This window comes from Echeneis naucrates, chromosome 9, assembly GCF_900963305.1.
Source record: "Echeneis naucrates chromosome 9, fEcheNa1.1, whole genome shotgun sequence".
Taxonomy (NCBI): domain Eukaryota; kingdom Metazoa; phylum Chordata; class Actinopteri; order Carangiformes; family Echeneidae; genus Echeneis; species Echeneis naucrates.
The window spans coordinates 16,297,036-16,318,974 of NC_042519.1; the positions used below are offsets into that span (position 1 = coordinate 16,297,036).

Below are 21,939 nucleotides of genomic sequence, written 5' to 3' on the forward strand. Positions count from 1 at the left end.
CAAAGCCCATAAAGCTTCCTTTTCACAGAATAAAAACATTGTGTCAGGCACACAGCCTTTATGATTGATTGTAAAGAATAGATTTAGCCCTAGCAATCTTTTCCTTTGTGTGTTTCAGAAACAGAGGAAGATGTGTCTGCCTGAATGTGTGTGTGTGGGTTGTGTTGTGTTGTGTTGTGTTTATGTGTGTGTCAAGGCAAAGGCAATTAGGTAATCAACAGCTGTACAAGACAGACAGGAAGCAGCTTGTTAAGGAAATGGAGATGGAAACAGATAGGAAAGATAGAACAAGATGTACACAAACAGAAGAAATAATAGAGAAAACAACGCAGGGCTTGAGAATGAGAGAAAAATAGTGTAATGGGAAGGCCGAGGGTTGAGGGATGGAGTTGGGAGGCTGGTGGTGGGGGTGTTAGAGAAGGAAAAGCAAGATCTGAGCGTCAGATGTGAGAACAGCTGCTGCTGTCAGCGATGAAATGCATCCAAACCTTTTATTGACAGGAGGAACCAATTACTAACAGCTTGAAGGGAAAAACGTTCAAGTATTATTGTTTCTGTTTTGTTTTTTCTATTTATCAAACCCAATATTTCACTTGCATACTAGTCGTAGTATACAAGTGAAATAATATAAGCACTACTGTACAAATACTATTCGTATTCAACTTGCGTATGTGGATACAAACAGGACAGCAGGAGAGCACAGGATATACCTGCAGGCCTGAGGGCAGAGGTCACCGGTTTGAATATTAGAAAGTGAGAAAAAAATTCAGAAAAAAATGAAAAAGAGATGTACTGATTTGTTTCCTGCTGGCACTGATGGATAGGTAGCACAGTATGTAAAAGTATGGCAAAACCATTTAGCACCATGGGAGCTCAACTGACCAACAATGATACATATTCATGCCAACACCTGGGAACACCTGCTGTTTTTTGATTTGTGGTGGAAGGAGGAATAGTGAGAGTGCATTATTATTTCTGAGTAAGACCAACAGGTGTACACAGTAAATAGGACAACGCAGCACCGGCAGGCCTCACTGAATGTGTACGTACCTTCAGGATACAACCATCATCAGCTTTACAGCTCTAAATGTTTAGTACTGTGGACAGAGGATGATGGACACAGGAGAGGAACAGGTGGAGCAGTTTTCCTCTGTCCTGTATGTCATTATTCAGTTAGTTCATTATGACTGCCAGTTATTAGGAATCCTGTTCTTCGACGAAAACTTCCTGCCCGATGCGGCATGATGATGATGATGATCACCATCAATATTCTTGTAACGGCCATAAAAAATCCTATGTATGGATTCACTCTGGACTCTGGTGTGTCAAACTGTGCAAACTGGACACAGGCGGATAAAGGACTGAATGACTGACTTCTGTCAAAATATTAGCAAACACCATGCCAAATTTGCTAAAATTATGATTTTAAACATACACATATATTCAAAATTTCTCTGTCTACATCACTGCCTGTGTTTACGTGTCTTTATAAGCAACTTAGGTAGAATATTCATTCTATTCAGCTGCCTGAATTCACTGACAAGCTCGAGTTTCAGTCAGAGCACGCCTCTGACTGAACAATGTGCTGGCTCCATCCACACAGTCACCAAATAGCATGCAGATTATATAGAAATAGTCTTTATTGGCAATACAAGTGAGGATGTAATACGTGTTGAAAGAGCCTTTCAATGAATGCTTGACTGAATGAGTTCTTAATTCTGTCCATTTTAATATGAATATCATTTGTCTAACCCATGAGCCCCAAACTTTATTTAAGTCAGCCTGGGTCATGCACACATAGCTGTGATTGCAGTAGGATAAAACACAATCAGACTTGACTGTCAATGCATCCTACGATTGTGGGTTGGTGTAAATACTGGACCCCATGGTGGGTGCAGTAAAGCCAGGGTGTAAATTGCACCTTGCATAAATTTCAGCAGGGAAAATACTGGCACACATGACGTGACGTGGTTTTGGGCAGCAGCATCAAATGTTTGTTAGTTTGTTTGTTATAGAAAAGAGGAAGTGGGTCATTAGCACCTGGATGAGCGCATGTGCCAACAGAAACAGAAAACCCAGGGGACACCATGGCAGACTGCTGTGAAGACATTTGATTGGCATGCCTTCCCCTAGATGCATTGTCAAAAAACAAACCAATTCTTTTTAAAGATGCTGCCTTGAAACAGATCCTGTCTTTTTTCCTTATCCTCTCCAGTTCTCAAAGGAATTTCCCAACCTGAGAGCTGTATCGCCACTCTGTCATTCCCTTCCTGTGTCGCCATTTTTCTCTCCATCATTTCACAACTGTTGACTGAATGTCAAGAAGACAAGTGCTGACAGCAGCTTCAACGCAAAGAACACTGTTGCATTTCCCAACTTCCTTCTTTCCTCCGATCCCCATCACGCCCCCCGTGTCTTACTCATTATTCTCTTCTTAGCATCTGGGCATAAAAAGACAACCAGGCAAAGCATTCAGCTCCTCAACTCATTTTTTTCTCTGTCTTTTGCTTCTTCTGTTACCACCCTCCCCTCTTCCTGCTCACTGCTAAAAGTATAAGCATTCACCAGAACCGTGAAAGAAAATTGGTTTCCTCACACTGGGTTTCTCCCTCCCTTTCCTTCCCATTATCCTCCTCCTTGTCCTTTTGCTCCAAGCTGGCTGTTAAAGTGAAAAACACTCAGTCAAAACAAAGATGTCGATCCCTTGTTGTACTGTCCATTCTACTCATTTTGCAAGTTGTATTTATTGTATTGCACTGTCCACAAATAAATAGTATTCAATCGACAAAGATGGATGAAAGGAAAGGCTGCAAGGTGTATTTAAGATGTCAATTATAACTACAGAACTTGCTGCTTTCATTGTTGCCGTACAAGCCGGATGAAGTTTTTACAGTTTGTGTTTTTTCATGACAAGGTAAAAGTTCTGCTGCAAAGACATTCATGAAGACACATTTCAGATAACTGATTCATTGTCTTCCTCCTATCAGATGGATACTCAAACCACTCAAAGGAATACACAAATACAAAGGAAGTAGCAAATCTGCCGAATGAAGGCAAAAGTACATGACACTGGTTATGGTTAAGCTTTTACCTGATGCACCAGATGGTTTATCACACAGATCCTTCTGGGAAGGCTACGGTGGCTGGAAAAGAGATGATTAGACGAACCATCTGTCTGTTATATGACGTGGCGGGAAGGCACCAAAGAAGGAACAAAAAACATTGAGCTGCAGACGGGTAACTTCTGTAATCTAATTAGCATTTCAGTACACAATTCTTGCTGTCTTTGCAATGTTGTTTGCACATCAATCCCAGAAATGCCAAAATAGTTTCTACACCACAGTTGCAAGAAGGTCCTCCCCACTGGTTATATAATCATGTTTTGTAATTGAAGAACATTAAGAAGTGAGCTTCTTTTTTGCTTGAAAGAAACTACAAATGTCACACTACTAACTATTTTCAATAGAAAAGAGTAAAATTCCTTCGCAAGTCTTTCTCAGTTTAGTATATCTTCTTGTTCTTAGGAGTTTGCTGAAAAGTCGGACACTGGTGGTTTCTTCTCCTTTGGCTTCTTCTCTTCCTAAATTAGTCATTCAAAACACCAATTAGCCAAAAGCCAAGAGGACAGTACCCCTTCCATCTTTTCTTGAACCCCCTTCCACTAACCCTGTCTGCTATAAGACAATCTCCTGTCCAACATTCAAACAAAGTAAAGCAACTTTTAAAAAAATTTTTTTTCTTTCTTTTTCTTCTTTTAGCAAATCCTTTTAGTCGCCTCCTGGGAGGCGAGAGAGAGCGGCCCCCTTGTTTATGTCGCTCGCTCTCTCGTGCATGCTTGAGAGCACTCAAGTCAAGGACACAAGCTTGGTTTTTGATTTACACGATGAAAAGAATTAATTAAACAGCAGCGATGGGACCCTGGGGTTCCTGTCACCTAAAGAGGGGAGCAAGGCAAAAGTAAGAGGGCAGAATGAAAGAATGACGCTAACTAGAAAAGGGAGTGACAGGTAGGAAAAGAGGAAAAACAAGGAGGTTGTGTCAGAATGAAAAAGAAAGCAGGACAAGTTGCATGGCGTGAAAGAGAGAGGGAGGGCATGTGGGATACTGAGAAAAAAGGAACAAGAAGAGGAGAGCAAACAGTCAGAAAAGAGAAACAGAAGAGCAGGATGGTTTGGGATATCGCCAACATTTAAAACCTCTACACCAGCACACAAAAACGTACAACACACATACACACTAAGCCACACGAGGGACAATGAGTTAGTGTAAGCACCGGCACGGACACTCGCTCTATGACACTATACATCTCCAAGGAGAGGGACTCGAACACGCAGGGTCTTCATAGGTCGCCTTAATTAGCCACACATCCCACTACGCCGTCTCCCGTGGGGGTGTAACAGGGGCATGGAGGGTGAGGAGACGGAGGATAAGGGAGACAGAGGGGAGGGGGAGGAGCAGGATGAGTGAGGAAGGAATCGGTATTAGAGCAGGGGGAATAAGCCAATGGGATTGGAAGGTTATTTAAAGCATGGCCTACAAAAACATTCAGAAAAGTACAGTGTGTGGATTTACATGGATGCTTATGTGTCTAGATGTGTGTGCATGCATGAAGTGTGACCAACTGTATAACATGCATGTGCATTTACTCTACAATCAGGGTGGACCATGTGATCCCAATGCAGCATGTACAATAAATTCATCATGTGCGCATCTGCATGCATTCACACTTGCATGTGTATGTGAATATGAGTCCAGCCTGGTGATTGAGTGCGCTCAGGTAGCCAGGGTCATTTCAGTGAGTGACAGAATGATGCTAGGTGAGGCTGTACACATAAACCACATCCATATTTGTGAGGCCTAATTAGCCAGCCTAGGTCACCGCTCAGGGCTGTGATAGAGTGCTGGAGCCTAAGAGCACTCACCAAACCACACGTAATGAACACAATTGCAGCCTTTATCCTACTGAAACCCACTTTATCCCAACTGTGTTCATGTCCTTTTTCCTGTAATTGACAGCTAGTGCCTTCTGCTTTGTATATAACATGTCTCATCACTACAGGACTATCCGTTGTAGAGGTGTTACTTCCTGCTTTCTGAATTACAGCTGCAGTCTACAGTGTTTCGGAGAAACTGCCACATGGGTGAACTTATTTAACTGGATGGTGGAATGAACTCAAGAGGAGCTTAATTATGATGAAGCTTGGAGACAAGCTGATGGATCCTTGCTAAATTTGCAGGGAATTAAATTAAATCTAGATGAATTGCGCCCCCAAAAGACCTACATGCATGAAGGCAGGTCTATTTTAAAGGTCTTATACAGTGAAAAATGAAATGTATTGTCTTTTTTTTATTTATGTAAAACGCATTTAGGTGTACTAATACTGCCAAAGTGTCAAATGATCAGTCTCCAGAGAAATGCCTTGCCCTTTTTCAGAATCTGTTCTTTCAAATTTCTGTGACTTTGTGATGCCACAAAGTCAGCACCTTCTGCTAGGGCCCAAGCACAGCCCACCTTCACCAGCCAGCACTTTAACTGGAAACTATGATATTATTATTTAATTAGGCAAAAAGGCAGTCATCCAATCAGGTTTATTATTGCCAGGGGGCTAGTTTGGCTGAAGGGTCGACATGAACAATGATGCCCGAGAGTCAAATTTTCCCCATTATGAGGGGATTGATATTTGGATCAAAGAAAACTCATGAGGATCAAAGCTTTGATTTGTTGAAACCTGAAATCGGACATTTTTAGAAGTGAGCTTTTTCAAATCCTGTTCACCCTCCCTCTTCTCTGATAGCGCTCTTTTTCATCACGCCTTTTTCCAAACCCTTTGTGCTGTCCGCCTTAAACTTACAAGTCTCCTGCTTTTTATTTTGCTTCCTTAAACTCTCCCCTCCTGCCACACTGTTCATCTCTTTCTTCTCTTTATCCTTTCATTCCATCCTCATCTCCACATTCCTCCCTCAGTTCCTCCTTCTCTCCCTTCTCTCCTCCAAACCCTGTGGATGCTCATCAGCTATAAAAGCAGCACATCATTACCGCTCTCGTCCACAAACTGGGCTCTGACTACAAGAAAAAAGGCCACACGGGGCAGACAAAATGTTTGTTTGGGACTATTTTCAAGGGTCAAAGTGTGAGAGGACCAACAAAATAAAAAACCCCATGCATCTTACAAAAAGATGGAATGTCATTCCTGACTTTTTACAAACTAACAGTGGACTGAGTGGAATTGAAATTGAAAAGATGGCCACAGGAAATATTGCAGCCAATTTGTAAGCAATCAAGGGGAGGCCTTGGAAGAGGAGGTAATGAAAGATGAGCAGAAACAATAGAGTAAAAATAAAAGTTGCAGAAATCAAAATCACATATTTTTTGAGTACATATGTTTGTGTATGCACCTTCAGAGGCACATTTGGCCTCAATTCTCGATTGTGCAATCATAGGAAAAGAGATGAGGGAAGAACGAAAGGGAGGGAAGGCTATTACTACTGGAGTGGCCATTTCCTTTGCTCTTTGTTAAAAGAACCCCTCTGACTCTTTGTGTATGTGTGTGTGTTCTCCCACTATTATCCACGTGGGACAAATCTATACTCAGAGGTTGAGGTGCTGAAATATAGTCCATAAAACCCATCTATAATACACTGGAAGTTGAGCACTTGGAAAGCAGAGTGGGAGGATGGTTTCTTTGTCGTGCACTGCACTGTTGTGATGAAAGAAATCATTTTTCAGTGTTTAAAGGTTTTTCTTTCTTTTTTTTAAGTTAGATCATGTGAAGGCGTCGGAGAATTGAAGCTCGGAGACAAGATGATTTTTAAAGATTTCAGTTTAAGGTAAAGGAAATGTCTGGAGAGAAGTTCATCCACATCACTAAACTGCAGTACCGTTTGAACACAAACTTTCTGTTGTGTCACTTTTGGTATTGAGGTGAAACTTGATAGTTTTGGTGATTTGACACGGTTGTGTGTGGTTATTTCTAGCTTTGCATTAGCATTTTACGAGGGTGAGGGCGGGGTCACCAGTCCATCACAGGGCCAACACAGAGACAGACAGAGATGAACAGTCAGAGCTACAGACAATTTAGAGTCAGCAAACATGATGCCTTTGGATGGTGGGAGGAAACAGGAGTACCCGGAGGAAACCCACACAGGCACAGGGAGAACAGGCAAACTCACATAGAAAGGCCCCAGACCTGGGAATCAGACCTGCGACTTTATTGTTGTGGGGCAACAGTGCTAACATCGCTAACCACTATGCCGCCATGCTGCATGGCGATGTGGGGGATTCAGGATTTGGAAACTGTGGCCAACCCTCTCCTTCACGGTGGCTCCAGTAGTTCAATGGTTGAATAAATGTAGCTTTTGAGGAAAGGGCTCATAAAGCAGTGAACACTTCTTCGGGGATGGCAGCTTCTGAGCTCCTGCCTGTTTCTCTGCATTGAGAAGGTGCCACTAAAATCTAAACAGGAAATACTCCAGACTACAGCAGCTCACACAGCCCCACATCCAATAACCCAAGCTATCTCTCTCAGGGCTTATGTTTAGAAAAGCTGTTTTCTACCAGTATTCCAACACTTTGACACCAAACTAATGCCGATTTGTGGTGCTTCAATGAAAAAAATCTATTTCATGTATTGCAGACACAATAAGGATACAGTTCAGGTCAGGGGTTAATGCAAAGCATAGAATTAACTATAGATCCAGATTATGGGCCTGATTAGATAATAATATATTAATGAGAACATCTATTCAGTGTCCCACATGTTTATGTTTATATATTTATGCAGGCTTTAGTTTTGGCCTTAGTTAGGGTCAGGATTAGGGTGAACAGGCAGGTAAACAACCAACTAACACTAGAGCACTCACATAAACTGAATCTTCATGCTCACAACATAAACATGTAAGATTGACCTATTTCACAAAACAAATACACAATTGCGATACAAGTGTCACCGCTAAAGAACGTTTACCATTTTACTCTCTCTAGAGATAAACACGTACAGCAACAGTGTCACACTCAAGCCATTTTATTTCTTTTTTTGTCTTTGCAAATTTTGCCACTTCCCCTGTCACTCATGTTAATGCTCTCATAGTTACTCTCTCTTTCTTCCCCTCTCTCGCTTTCTGCCCTCTCTTACTTGTTGGCAGATTTCTCCCTCTTCCTCCTCCCTCTTGCTGTGTTTTTAATCCCCATGTGTGCCAACTGAGACTGCAGACATCTTGGTCTCATGTCTATGCTCTCTATGGGAGTGTGTGTGTGTGTGTGTATCCCAGGGAGACTGCCAGCTTTGAAACAAAAGCTCTCTGTTAAGTGAGTTAGTCTTTACAAATGACTAAAACCATACAACACTTAACCCCGTGTCTTGCATCTTAACCTCTTCTTGTGTGGTTTTGAACCAGTTCAAACATTAGAAGAGGAAGAAAAAAAAAAAAAAAGGGTAATCCTCGAAATTCTGTGTGTCTCTGTTTTGAGCTCTGTTTGTAATTCAAGATTCAAGTATCGTTCAGTAGACAGCAGGCTCCAAGGAATTAATTTTTTTCACCAAGTTCCCCAGAGTTACTCAACATAATCTTAAGTCTGTGTGCTTTCTTCACATCTCCTTCTAGTGACATGTTTGAATTTGTAATGGAATAATGTAATGATTAAAGTTGATACGAGTTCTTGTACTTCAGTGGTTCAAATAAAAACTTCACGTTTGATGGTGTGGACATCTGTACAAAAAACAGAAAAACCCATCTCGGATAAAAAGACACAAACACACTGAATACGTTTGAATAACACCTTTATACATATATACTCACATTATGAATGCATTCATCTATATGTATGTATGTATGTAGATATAGATGTCTCTATGCATCATATTGTGCATGTATGTGAAAGTGCTCTGTTCTGGTATACATGTATGAAAGTGGCATCAGACTTTTGGGCCTCTGTATGTTGAAATGAAATATTCAATTATGGCTTGCACACATTTACTTCCTTTTGTGTTCAGACTACTTGCGATGGCATTGGGGCAACATGCCATTATATTTCATTTACATGCAAGTACATGCGTTATTGTCTTTTCCAGAGGTGTCTTTGTAAGGAAAGCTACATTAATAGTGCATGAGCTAAGCTAGAAACATGCCTGTCAAAACTTCCTACACTATTTATTAGATGAAACCACCCGGAACTCTGGGAGTATGAGCATTTTAGATTTGTGAGCAATTCCACTTGGCAGCCGTCGAGGCCACACGGATGTATGACCATTTGTCATTTTCTCATAGGTTGTGCCATAAATTTGAGATTGAGATAGTAAAATGTCAAACAGGGATGTTACTTTCTGTTATGCTGTTAGATGTTAAACTGAAAAAAGGAAAAAAAAAAAAAGTACAGTACCAAGAATATGACAGATTATATGGTTGATTCTTTGTTGCACAAGGATTTGACAGTGTACTAAACAGAAACTTACAGCACTAATGAGGATAATAAATTCATCATCTCCCTTCAAAAGTTTGAATAAAATGGGGGAAAAAAAAAAACTAAACAAACTAACAGCTTTTTAAAATCAATAATTCAACCAGTCACTGATCCATAACAGGGGAAAGTACATGAAGGGATTTGTGTTGTGAATAAACTTTTTCCAAACGTGTTTTATTCTGCATGTTCTAAATCTTGACTCTGCTTCGTAGGCTTGAAATTTTACTTGCGTGACATTGTTCCATCCTCAAAGAGAAGTAAAAAATAAACCCAGATTCATATTCACAGAATAATATAATTTGCAAAGGATGCACTATCATAAAGGGAAGTACTTTATTTATACTAAATCACAAAATTTTACTGTTAAATGTTATTAAATGCAGATTTTCCTGACGATGCTTTGAATGCAGAGCACTCCCAATGCTAAAAAATGTGAATGCACACACACACACACACACACACACACACACACACACACACACACACACACACACACACACACACACACACATGCATGTATACACACAGATAAATAGCATGTCACTGTACGGAGTGTGGATAGTACATTACCCTAGTTCTGGTATTGAACAAGGCCCATTAGCAGTGTTAATCTATAGAGCTAATCATGATCATGAAATAAAGAACTGCTCCCATTCTTGCAGCATCAGACACACTCAAACTATGGCACATTATCCTCATATAACCTGACAGACAAAACTAAGGTCATCTGGAGCCTGTTCCACTTCTTGTAAGGTTTAATTTATTTAACAGGCAAAGTAAAAATACGTAATTTCACAAGTGAGACAAAACTCCCAAGAGGCTGGGAAAATGACTAACAGTATCAGCAACAAGAGGGAAAGCACAACAAGGTCAAAAGCCTACTGCATAATCAACACAATGTGTAAATGGAAAACGACAAGATTTTTCCAAAGACAGAGCAACGCTTCCCGGGCCTGGAGTTCACATGTTCACCCCGTGTCTGCGTGGGTTTCCTCCACTGCCCAAAGACATCATGTTTGGGTTAACTGGTGACTCTAAGCTGTCTGTTTCTCTGACTGTGAGTGGTTGTTGGTCTCTGTCTGTCTCTGCGTGTTGGCCCTGTGATGGACTGGTGACCTGTCCAGGGTGAGCTTGTTTGGTTCCAGCACCCCCCGCGACCCAGAAACAGATAAGCAGTAAAAGCTGAATGAGCATAGCAACACAGTAAGTTTTCACTATGCAATAATGACTTGTTAATGGCCATGGAAAAATAAATGAACTCAAAAATATAATCCAAATAAATCTTGCTTAAGGGGGCCTCAACTGCATTTTCTACAAGGAGAGGAGACACGCATGCACACATTCATCCAAACATCTCATTACTGTTTTATTTTTAATAGCACTTCTAGACTGGACAGCAGCAGACAGGCAGGGAAGCAGAACTAAGCAGAGTGTCAATAACACAGTATGATGGTGCTGTGTAATTATAGCTAAATAATATCAGAACGAGCAAATAGTGAGAAATGCACAAATAATGAATAATTACTGTGTAATCAAAATCAATAACAAAACAAATTAGAGCTGTAGGAGCTTTGATCACAGTTTTGTGCACAAATAAGCACTTTAATGAAAAAATAACTGGGGTCTCCTGGGACACGTGACGGTGGTGCTGTAACTGTCAATCATGCATGTATGCAAAAAAATCATGCATGATCCCACGTCGTGGACGCACACTGCTGTAGACACAAACAACCGCACATTTTAATGCACCTACGCTCACAGCAAAGCCCACAAGCTGTTTCTAATTACTGCATCCACTCGCCATGAATTCCCCATTATACACATATGCTGAGCACCATTTAATGTGGGATCATATTATATCAAAAAAATTACAATAGGCAACAGGAATCGCTGCACAAGATTAATTGTCAGAGGTAGTAATCTTTTCCGCCCTCTCATTCATAAAAAAGGCACCCTCACTGTTTCATGTCTCAACCAGTAATCTCTCATTATAGATTAATACAGATCAGCTCTTTTAATTAGCCATCCCACCCACACAATTGCTGATAAACGCGAGTGATCTTGCTTGTGGTGTGCAGGCAACAGTCTTTACATACCCTCGGTGTGTTTGTGTGTGTCTTTGTCGTAGTAAAAAAAAAAAAAAAAAAAAGTTCATTCTACTGTCCTCATTGCGCTGCATCATGAGGGAGCTAACACCACATTGCTGCTTTCGGATTGTGTGTGCGTTCTGCCTATGCTGGCACAGGCCCGTGTATTTGCATTTGTGTACATCAATACACATGTATATATTTGTGCTCGCTGCATCATAATTTGAGCTTTGAGGCACCTCTTTTGTTTACAGTATCACTTTGAAGATGGCAGGAGAGTGCGTGTGAGTGAGTGGATGTAAATGACTGTGCACCTGTATCTGTGATTCTCTGTGCGTGTCTTTGTGACAGACATATCATAATCTGGTTTCTAAAGCATCACTCTTTTGTGTTTACTCTTATGCCACTTTGATGAGTTTTTCCTTCAGGCAAAGAAGGGGGGAAAAAACTCAATCACACATGGTTAGATGCCAAATCCCAGAAAAAATAAGAAGCTGCTTAGAATCACCTCCATCTCAACACCACAAACAGCACCATCCTGATGAATGACAATGGGCTAGGAAAATGACTTCTTTGCCTCAAGGCCACAGTGGCTGGCAGTTTCCAAAATGCATTAGACGCCTTCAGTATTTCACCAGCTATGCTGACATTCATCACAGGAGTATGAATCTATGGGCAATTCATTTCAATAATTGGCAAAAAAATGTTGCATCAGTGCTGCAATACTGTTTCTCTACCCACCAATCCACCAACTGACCATTTGCTAGTTGTCCGTCCATACCTTAGCAATCATAGGAAGACATAACAGGCCGAAATAAATTACCACCGACACATAAACAGGGCACTATTTCTTCTGAGTGGAAGTCAGTCCTGGACGCTATGGAAGTTAAGGATGACAAATGCAAATGCAAACAAATACGTAAATGAAGCAGCAGAACAGGGTGATCGATCAGGTACAGTCTTACATTTTTCCTTGTAAACCTAATTATACTAGCAAGGAAGATGGTGTGGTTTTGCACTTTGTTCCCCTTAAAAACAACAACAGGTACTCTTGGGAAACGGGACATTACGAACTGCTGCTGTATGTCCCTGTCAGGCGATCACTTAGGTCAGAGTGATAATAACAACAGTTAAAGAGAAAAACTAGGAAAACCAACAAATCCCAGATCAAGCGGTTGGACTTGATGGAGGGGACAACTAGACAGATGATGTCATCTTTTGTTTCCCATTCACATAAATGAGTGGCTGTAACTATGATAACTAAAGTAATAAAGTAGCTTCAATGTGATCTTTCTTCAAACTTAATCAAGTAAAAAGTCTATAATTTGTATCCATGGCCACTGCATCACATTGACAGCAGCAGGTGTGTCTGCCTGTTAGACGTCAGACAGACAGAATTGTTTATGTTATTAATTTAAATGCTAGTCCTGCTGTATAATCACCCCCCCCCCCCCCCCAATTAACTCCTTTGCATTCAGTACCTGTAATGCTAATGCCCACAAGTCAAGGCAACACATGGCTAACTGCTAGCAAATTGGTGCTAACTGAGCGGAGATGCTACAATTACACTTTCAGGCAATTCCTTATCTTATCACTCCTGTCTGTCTGTGTTGACACGCAGACAGACAGGAGAGAGGAAGAGGAAGGAGGAAGGAGAGGAGACAGTGAGTGACAGAGTGAAACAGATGATAAAAGGATCTGCATCAATATGCTCCATGCAGCCATTTCTCATTCAATCTCAGCTAACAGTTCCCAACTGACTTTCTCTGACACAAATACAAACATACAGCGAATTCCAGATTCTCTATTCGGCCAAAGTTTTTGAAACGCTCATGATCCTCGATAGATTCTAGGTCCAACTGTGTATTACCATCTGAGAAATAAGAGAAAAAATATGTGAGTGTGGGGTGTGAGGTACAATAGTGATTAACAAAAACCAATATCAGGATCATTGTGCTTCTTTAAACACTCAGCCATCGAATAAATATTTTTTTTTTTTGGTGCTGTCAGTTGACAGTGGTCCTTTCAGTTGTAGCCATATGTGAGCAAAAGCCACATTGAGACAATCTCAATTTGTTGACTTTGTTGGGCACGTTATTCTGTTTTTTCTCCTTTCATAAATGTGTCATGGAACAATCCACCTGAGCTTGTGATCACCTGCCACATTAGTAATAGGAGAAAAAGAAAACGAAAAAAACTTGTATTATTATGCTGTCACTGGTTTTATTCTACTGACCAAACAAAGCACTTACTAACAAACACACAAAAAGAATCACGAACAGAAGAATCAAGGACAGAGCAATTACCAAGTAAGCAGAAAATTTTGCATGACACATGGGGCAGGTCTTTCTACAGCCGGGGCCGTGTATGGCTCTGTGTACAACATACACGGGCAGCCTTGATAAAACAAGCTCATGCAATCCTTTAACCTGAGTCTATCAACATTACACTGATACACACACACACATGCATGCACAGAGGACCAAAGGTCACCCCACAGCCAATTAACAGACAAGATGAGCTATTCCCTCCATTTGTTCTCAGTGTACAGTGATTTCTGAATCCAGATGGAAGAAGTCTCATCGAAATTTTTATCATTCAACAGTCAATGAGACACAAATTCGAAATATATATCATAGGTCTTTTTTTATGAGTCACATGGCATTTGCTTTATAGTATAATCTGGCATTTTCGATAATGAACCAATTGCTTTTACTTTAGAGAAACTGTTTGAATACAACCACAATCTCTTATTATCATGTGTAGGGCAATAGCAGTTTTACAGCCTCGAAGTCAAACAACCACAGACCTTTTCAGGCATTTATGCTGAAATGTGGATGAAAGTGGGAGCTGCTGAAAAAAAATAGAAAAGATATGAAAGTTTAAGTCCTACCTCTCTGCTGTGGAGGAGGCCTTTCTCTGACACATCACCGCCAACGAACTGCTTCCCGGTGCCATTTCCTGTTTGATCTCCCACGCAACAAGGTTGCTGGGTTTCACAGCTAGGAAGTTGATGCCTGACTGGAACCACACCCTGCAGAAAGAGAGACAGAGAGAGAGAAGAAGCACAACTTGAGGTTAACCTTAACACCGCACAAGCACCTCATAAGCAAATCCAGAAAGAGAGGCTGAATTGCCACAGTGGCAGTTTGGGGGGAATGCGCTAAAAATTGAATTTGCATTGCTTGGAATTCCCTGGCCCTGATTTTCTCACTGATTTCCTTTAATCCCCGATACGTGTTATACTCCTGTTATATGAAATGTCTTTTTAAAATTGATTCACAAAGTGTGGTGTCATCTCCAATGGTATGTTTTGGACAGAAAAAGGAGTGACAGGAGAAGCTTTTACCGCAGTAAGTGCTGCCTGGAGGATGAATCGGCTGTAGGCTGAGTTTGAGATTATATCTTTGATACAAAATGTGATTTTGCTGATGAGCAAGGCCACAATGAATTGGGCCAGTTTCTCTGTGATGCGATTTGGGGTTTTTCATTTTGTTAAGCGAGTAACAGTTTCAGGATTTCATTAATTCTGTACTCCTCTTTCCTCTTATCAGCACCTCCTGCACCCCTTTTACTGCTTCACTGTTTTGTACAAATTCACATTAAATCTCCTACCTGTCCCTCAGTTTTTAATATCCCCCCTCCTTTTCCCTTGTCATCCTTCTTTCTCCAGTATTAGGTCATCGCTGTTCATGGCTTGCTTGTTTTTCCTCTTTTTTTCCCTCATTGTTTCGTCTAATTCATTCAGGTTTTCTTTTAACTGGATGTTTTCCTCTCCCATCCCACTCGGCTTCATATTTGTTTCAGTGTTCTATCAGATCTCAAATGCTTTCTTCTCCAGTCCTTCCCTCTCCTCCACTCCTTCGCTTCCAGATGTTCTTCTTGTTTCCTGTTCCCTGCTTCGCCACCCCCATTTTTCTCTTTCTCTCACCATCTCTCCACCTACTGTTCACCCCCCCATTTGATTTTGCCCCCCCTTTTCTACATACCTTGTTTCATCCTTTCTTCTGTCCCTCCATCCAATCTCAAAGCATCCTATTCTTAATTCCTTCACTTTCTTTCCCCCCTCTCTTTCCCTAATCCACCCCTGAGAGTTTTGTTATCACATGGAGAACCGCCCTCAGTTTATTAACACACTTTATGGGCATGCATGAACACGCACAAGCACACAAGCTTGTTTACTTCTTTTTTCTTATGAATACACATACAATACTCTCTGCCAAAACAACAAATACCAAAACAGATGCATTCCATAATAACCTTTTTCATCTAAACAGAAGTGGGGGTTTGTGCCGCCACCCTCCTTTGTCTCCGCTCCTATTATTAGTTTCTTGTGTTTGTCTCCCTTCATGTCATGCCAAAAACTTCCTGAAAATGTCACGCCCATCCCATGACATGCTTTCTCTATATTTCTTTGGGAGTATATATGCATGTATTTAATTTAATGCGTGTGTGTGTGTGCTGTATATATAATGTACCCAGCATGCCTTTTGGTGTTAGACGTGGGAACAGCCCTCCTGTGAAAATGTAAAAGCCTAATTTTATTTTCACTCTGAAAACCCTTTTTTTTCTTTTGCGCAAGAAAATTAAATTTCCCAAATTGACCAATTTTGTGTGTTTATAGTCCATGGTTAGAAAAATTGAAATTTGCGAAAAAGCGGAGTAACAGGCGGCCCCTCAGAAAACTCTTTTCAACAGCTGAACATTGCATAAAATCAAAAAAACTCTCCACCATTTGTTCTGCTTCCTCTGTTTCTCTTGCCCCATCACTCTATGTCTATTGTACTTCCCCAGCCTCACCCTCTTCTTTCCTATTCACTCAGTCTCCCTCCACTACCAACCAACATTTCAGATAATCCACTTCAAAGAAATTTTACCGCACCCAGGCTGTGGCAACAAAAGTACATAGAGCAAAGCAATGAGTTAGGAGAAAGGAAAAAAGAAAAAACAGAAGATATAATGTGAGTGACAGACTGACAGAAAAGGCATACAGGAAAACAGAAATGTACGCCGGAACACTGGCTGAGAAAAGTATATCCCAGAGAATTTGAGAAGACAAGGTTGTGGCAAAGACATAATAAATAAACCACACTTGAAAAATACCTAAATAAATAAAATCCCCCATGTGTGAGAACACTGGCCTAATTTTTCTTAATGAAAAATCAAATAAAAGCAATTTCTTGAAATTAAATTTTACAAGACAGTCAAGACACATTTCAAGATGGATTCCAGAAGAGGTCCAAACTGTGACAGGCACATTAACCCAAAGCCAACACCATGACAAAACATAGGGGACTGTCACTGAGTATTTCAAGGATGACTACCATCGATTACATCTGACGTGCTGCCTGAAGAGTGACAAGCAAACATTAGAACAATTATGTATGTCTACATTCTGTGCAACAGTAGGGCGTTTAATGTCAGGGAATTTCTTATCTTTAGTGAAGAAAGAATATTGGAGGCCCGGATGTCTTATGTTGATATCAAGGAGCAGGAAGGATTCATCAGTACAGTGTTTGTGCACAATGTCACCTCAAATCCAAAGCAGCAATGCCTGAGTGTTATATACTCTGGAACTGAGAGCTACTTCAAGGATACTGAGTAATATGAAAGGCTGCTTGTTTGATACAAACTTCCTTAATAAAAAAACTGCACGGTTCACATTTGATGGTAATATTGCTAATATTGTTTTAAAAATAACAACCACCTTGATATTGGTGGATTGGTGGAGTATGATGTTTGTTATTTGTCAAGTTTTAAGCCTATTCATCCAAATTTTGAAGTAATTCCTCATGGCTTAGTCCTCTCTATCAGGCAGCACGGCGGCATAGTGCTTAGCGCTGTTGGTTCAGTTCCCAGGCCTCGAGCCTTTCTGTGCTGAGTTTACATGTTCTCTCTGTGCCTGCAAGGGTTTCCTCCCACCGTCAGACATCATGTGTAGGTTAAACTGGTGACTCTAAATTGTCGGTAAGTCTGAGTGTGAGTGGTTGTTGGTCGCTGTCTGTCTCTGTGTGTTGGCCCTGTGATGGACCTGTCCAGGGTGACCCCGCCCTCACCCAATCTGAGCCTGGTTTGACTCCAGCACTCCCCACGACTCAGAAACAGATCAATCAATCAATCAATCAATCGCCTTTGTTGTCATTATACATAGTACAATGAGATTGGGGCCACCACTATCAATGCAAAGAAGATTACAAAATAAATTAATAAATAAATAAAACGAAACTAGAAAAATATCTGAAACTATAAAAAATAACAGAATGTAGGATATTTGAAATGTAGAGCATATCTACAATATATACAGTGTACAGGGAAAACTCAGTGACTGCCTGAGTTGAGTTACAGCTTTGGGAAAAAAGCTGTTCTTGAGTCTGTTTGTCTTGGTCTTAATATTTCTGTAGTGCCTCCCTGAGGGCAACAGGTTGAGCAGAATGGAGCCAGGATGAGAGCTGTCTTTAGCTATGTCTCTAGCCCTGTTGAGGCAGCGAGATAGAAGATGAATGATGATGTTCACCCAAGTGCTGATTCTGAGAGCAGCGAGTCACTGGTCCCTGCCCATCCAAGGTCTGACCACAGCTTTGTCTGGAGGAGCCGTGTGAATGGTATGGAGACCTGGACCTCAGTGACCTCTCACCCTGAGTCAGTTACTCATCAAGTGGACCACACACATTTACTCTGCATTACGTCAGCATTTCCCTTTAATACCATTCATGTTTTTCTCACAGTTTCATTGCAACTTGCAATTATCCTGACAACAGAAAAGTACAGAAAGTAGGACTGAATGGAATAAAAAGAAATCATATTGGTATTACTGTGGCTAGCATTGTTAAAACAAAACAAACAAACAAACAAACAAAAAAAAAACACACACACAAACAAAACCCAAAACATATTATTTGGATATTGCTCATGGCTTTTCCGAGATTTGGATAATAATTCAACTCATGAAACATGCCCTATATTACACCGATAAGTGATGTGTGTGAGGGGTCAAGTAAAATCACATTTCTCAATTTTACAGAACAATCACAATCCTCTCGGCGGTCCCTCCCTGATCTAAAGAGCATCTTTCAGATCACAGTTGTGGTTTTACAGCCTGTAAATATACAGTTCGATTTAACTCTAACTGCTTTCATTCAATTCATTTTGGCAAGAACTTCAGATATTGTTTTTTTTTTTTTTTTACAAGACAAAAGGTTAAACAGTGCTATGTCTAGGCTAGACGTAGCATATTAACTTCACTACAAGAAAAAAATTGTGACAAAAGTCCATCTGTGGAAAGTAGATGGACTTTTGACTCTTGGCAAATAAAGGAATCAAGGTTGATGAACTGAGCAACATTAAATAAAAAGCTGGTAATGGCAATATTGGCTATGTAGCATTGATAAAACCTACAAATAGATCCTCTAAATTCATCACAACACACAGAGAAAATTTGAAAACTCAAGTGGGTATGTGTCTTTAAATGGTTACCTGTTCATCCATAAAATAGAAGGATAATGTATTTGGGAATAGGAAAATTAATTTTGCTAAGCCGGGTTCGAATTGATGAAAGCACAAAAAAAGACAGACAGTCACACAGGTAAGGAAACACACCACGACTGTCCCAGGTTGCATGTCAAGACTTTGGCATGTGTGTGAATGTGTGTATCTGTCAACACGCTGGGTGATGGACAAGGCTTCGTCCCTAAGCTGCTTCTGTCAGATCAGTATACGACAACAGGGCCTGACAAGTGTCTGCATGTTGTTCCTTCTCTGCCGATCTGTTTTTTTTTTTTTTTTTAGCTAAGGCAGGAAGACTTCTCCAGATACTCCACCTCTTTTCTTTGCCCTTCCACTTTGCCTCGTCCAACCCACTCTGTATTTATCACCTTTTGTTTTGTTTCTCATGTCAGCGATGCTGCTCCGTTTTGAGGCTGGGTGTGTGATGTGGGATAGGTTCTCTTTGATAAACAACAACAGATACATTTATAGATATCAGTTGTCACCTCTGCTTTATAACATTCGTTTGAAATTAAAAGAAAATCGGCTTTACACAATATTTCTGTGATGCTATCAAAGAAAACAACATTTCAGCACAATAAACTTAAAACGTTCCACCAGATATATTAACTAAGCAACTATTCCTGTTCCACTCCTTGGGTGACATTCATATTACACCCAGTTACAGCTAGACTGTGCTCCTGTTGTCTATGGAGAAGTTCACACTGCACAACAATTGGTCTCTTTTTTTTGAACAATTTTCACCTTGATATTTGTTTTCAAAGTGGAAGAACAAAGAGTAACTATGGAGGAAATGCAATGGGGTATTATGCCAAAAGAAGTACACTGTGAATAAAGTTTCCCTTTGCTATTTTAAATCACATTTGTGAGTTTAAAATGCACAATATGTTTCTGTCAATGAGATTTTCCGTTCGTCCTGTTTATTATGCCCAGAGGGTCTCTTTACCTCACTTATGCAGATTCTAGTTCGGCTCTATTCTGGCTCGTTGCCCAAGAGATATTTTAAATATTCAGGTTTTGCTCTTCAGCTGCTGGTTAATTATGCTAAGAGACAATGCATAATTATCAGATAAAAAAATCAGTTTGTGGAATAATCAGATTTAATGAAAAATAACCACATAATGGTTAAAATAATTTGCCTTTTACTTTAACAATGTATATTTAAATCCAAAACACATTTTTCTTGACTGCAACATCAACTTCTTTAGAAATAACACAGAATCTGGCATGAGTCGTGTTGTCTACAGTAAAAAAGTTGAATGGAAAGGGGGAATGGCAGGAATGTGAATGAGGCAATGTATATTTATAGCTTAGCCTTTCAACAACGGACTACTGACCCAAGAAAGCAAGCAATATGTGTGAGAGGATAACAGATTGTTCTGCTAAAGAAGAATCACTTAAGTCCAATAAATTCCCTTTAACTGAACCCTCCTTTAAATTCTCTCTCCGTAACCTTGTCTGCTTTAAAACCTATCAGTGAGACAAGAAGAAAAGGAAAGCGCTTATGTAATGTATTAAAGGTGATTGTTCAACACTAGTCGGGAAATGAGGTTCTGGTTTGTGCACACACTTAGACATACATGTACGCACTTGATGCATGGCAATACAGACCTACAAATTAGCTCTCTGCTGCACAGAAGCACAAATCAGCACCAAGCTCAGAGTTACATCTATGGCTTCATGTGTAAGTAAATCACTGGTGTTAGCTCAGCTGCAGTCAGAGCTTTGTTGCAGACATCAACATCATCAGAACGGGCTAACATCTCAGCAGCGGACTGGCTCCTGAGGTGCTGAACAGAGAGCAGGCTGGCCGTTAACGGAACAATTACATAAATTACATAAAACTCAGACCACTATAAACACCATTTACATGGTCACAACATTTCAAAAGCAGGTACCTGATGCACTGAGTATCACTGTCATCAAGAAGACAATGGACTCACACCACTTTAACATTAGTAAAGAATAACATTTCGGTTGTTAACGATTTGCTATACATTGCTAATTGGCATAGCGATCTTTAATTATTTAGCAACATGGGGTTTTTGGCCATGTGTTGGCACGAGACATTTTTAGGATGCTTGATTTTAATTGCTTTAGTACACAACTAAATATCATAATCAGGCTCTTTAGGTGCATTCTCTCTCTCCAGGAGCAGACTGACAGATAACTCTTCGTGGCATTATTATTGCTTTGACTTCCTTAGCTAAGAAGTATTTATGAAACACACTGACAGCTAACGAACCTATTCCACCATTAGCTTTTTTCTTGGGCAGCCAAATGTAAATAATAAATGTACAAGATTTGTTAAAGAGGGTTGAAAGGTCTTGAAACATATGACCTCATCATATTAGATTTGCATCTTATGTGAAAACTCTATATTCCTGCACTCAGTTCAGTCATGCAGAAACTGTGGTTTTTGTAAAGCCTTGCATTCGCCAAATGTCTCAAAAACGCAGTGAGCATTGCGTTTTATTCTATTTCAGTTCAGCTCGATTCGATTATTACATTTTCCAATGTCCAGTGGTGATCGGAGGCAGAGACATTAAATTCCTCTGTGTCCTGGAATCACTGGTTTTTTAAGCCTTCTCATACTTTCATTCATCATGTATGAGAGTTTCTTTTGATCACATCGCTCCTTCGCCTCCTGCAAATGCTCCCCAAACTGTGCAACCATTGGGCTCCCCTGACATTGATTAAGATCTAAATATAGCCCATTTAGCTATTATGTGCTTGTTCAGTGACACTCTTTATAGTGTCCTTTGCACTCAATACTGCCTGTTTCTACTAATGTTGAATGTAAAGGGCATCCATTAGCACACAAGTCCAGATGAATGCTTTAGCTAAATTCTTTAAATGTAAATGCAAAGCCAGGAGACCTTCCTCCCAAAA

The 21,939-nt window shown here is 40.3% G+C and overlaps 1 protein-coding gene across 1 annotated transcript in view; it reads right to left on the reverse strand.

Moving 5' to 3' along the window:
- The window catches only part of LOC115048747 (transmembrane protein 132C), a 223,232-nt gene that overhangs the window by 86,849 nt on the left and 114,444 nt on the right, over positions 1-21,939 (reverse strand). Inside the window, exon 4 of the mRNA XM_029510471.1 lies at positions 14,438-14,578. Coding sequence (XP_029366331.1) covers positions 14,438-14,578 — 141 coding nt within the window. The remainder of the gene's footprint in view (positions 1-14,437; positions 14,579-21,939) is intronic.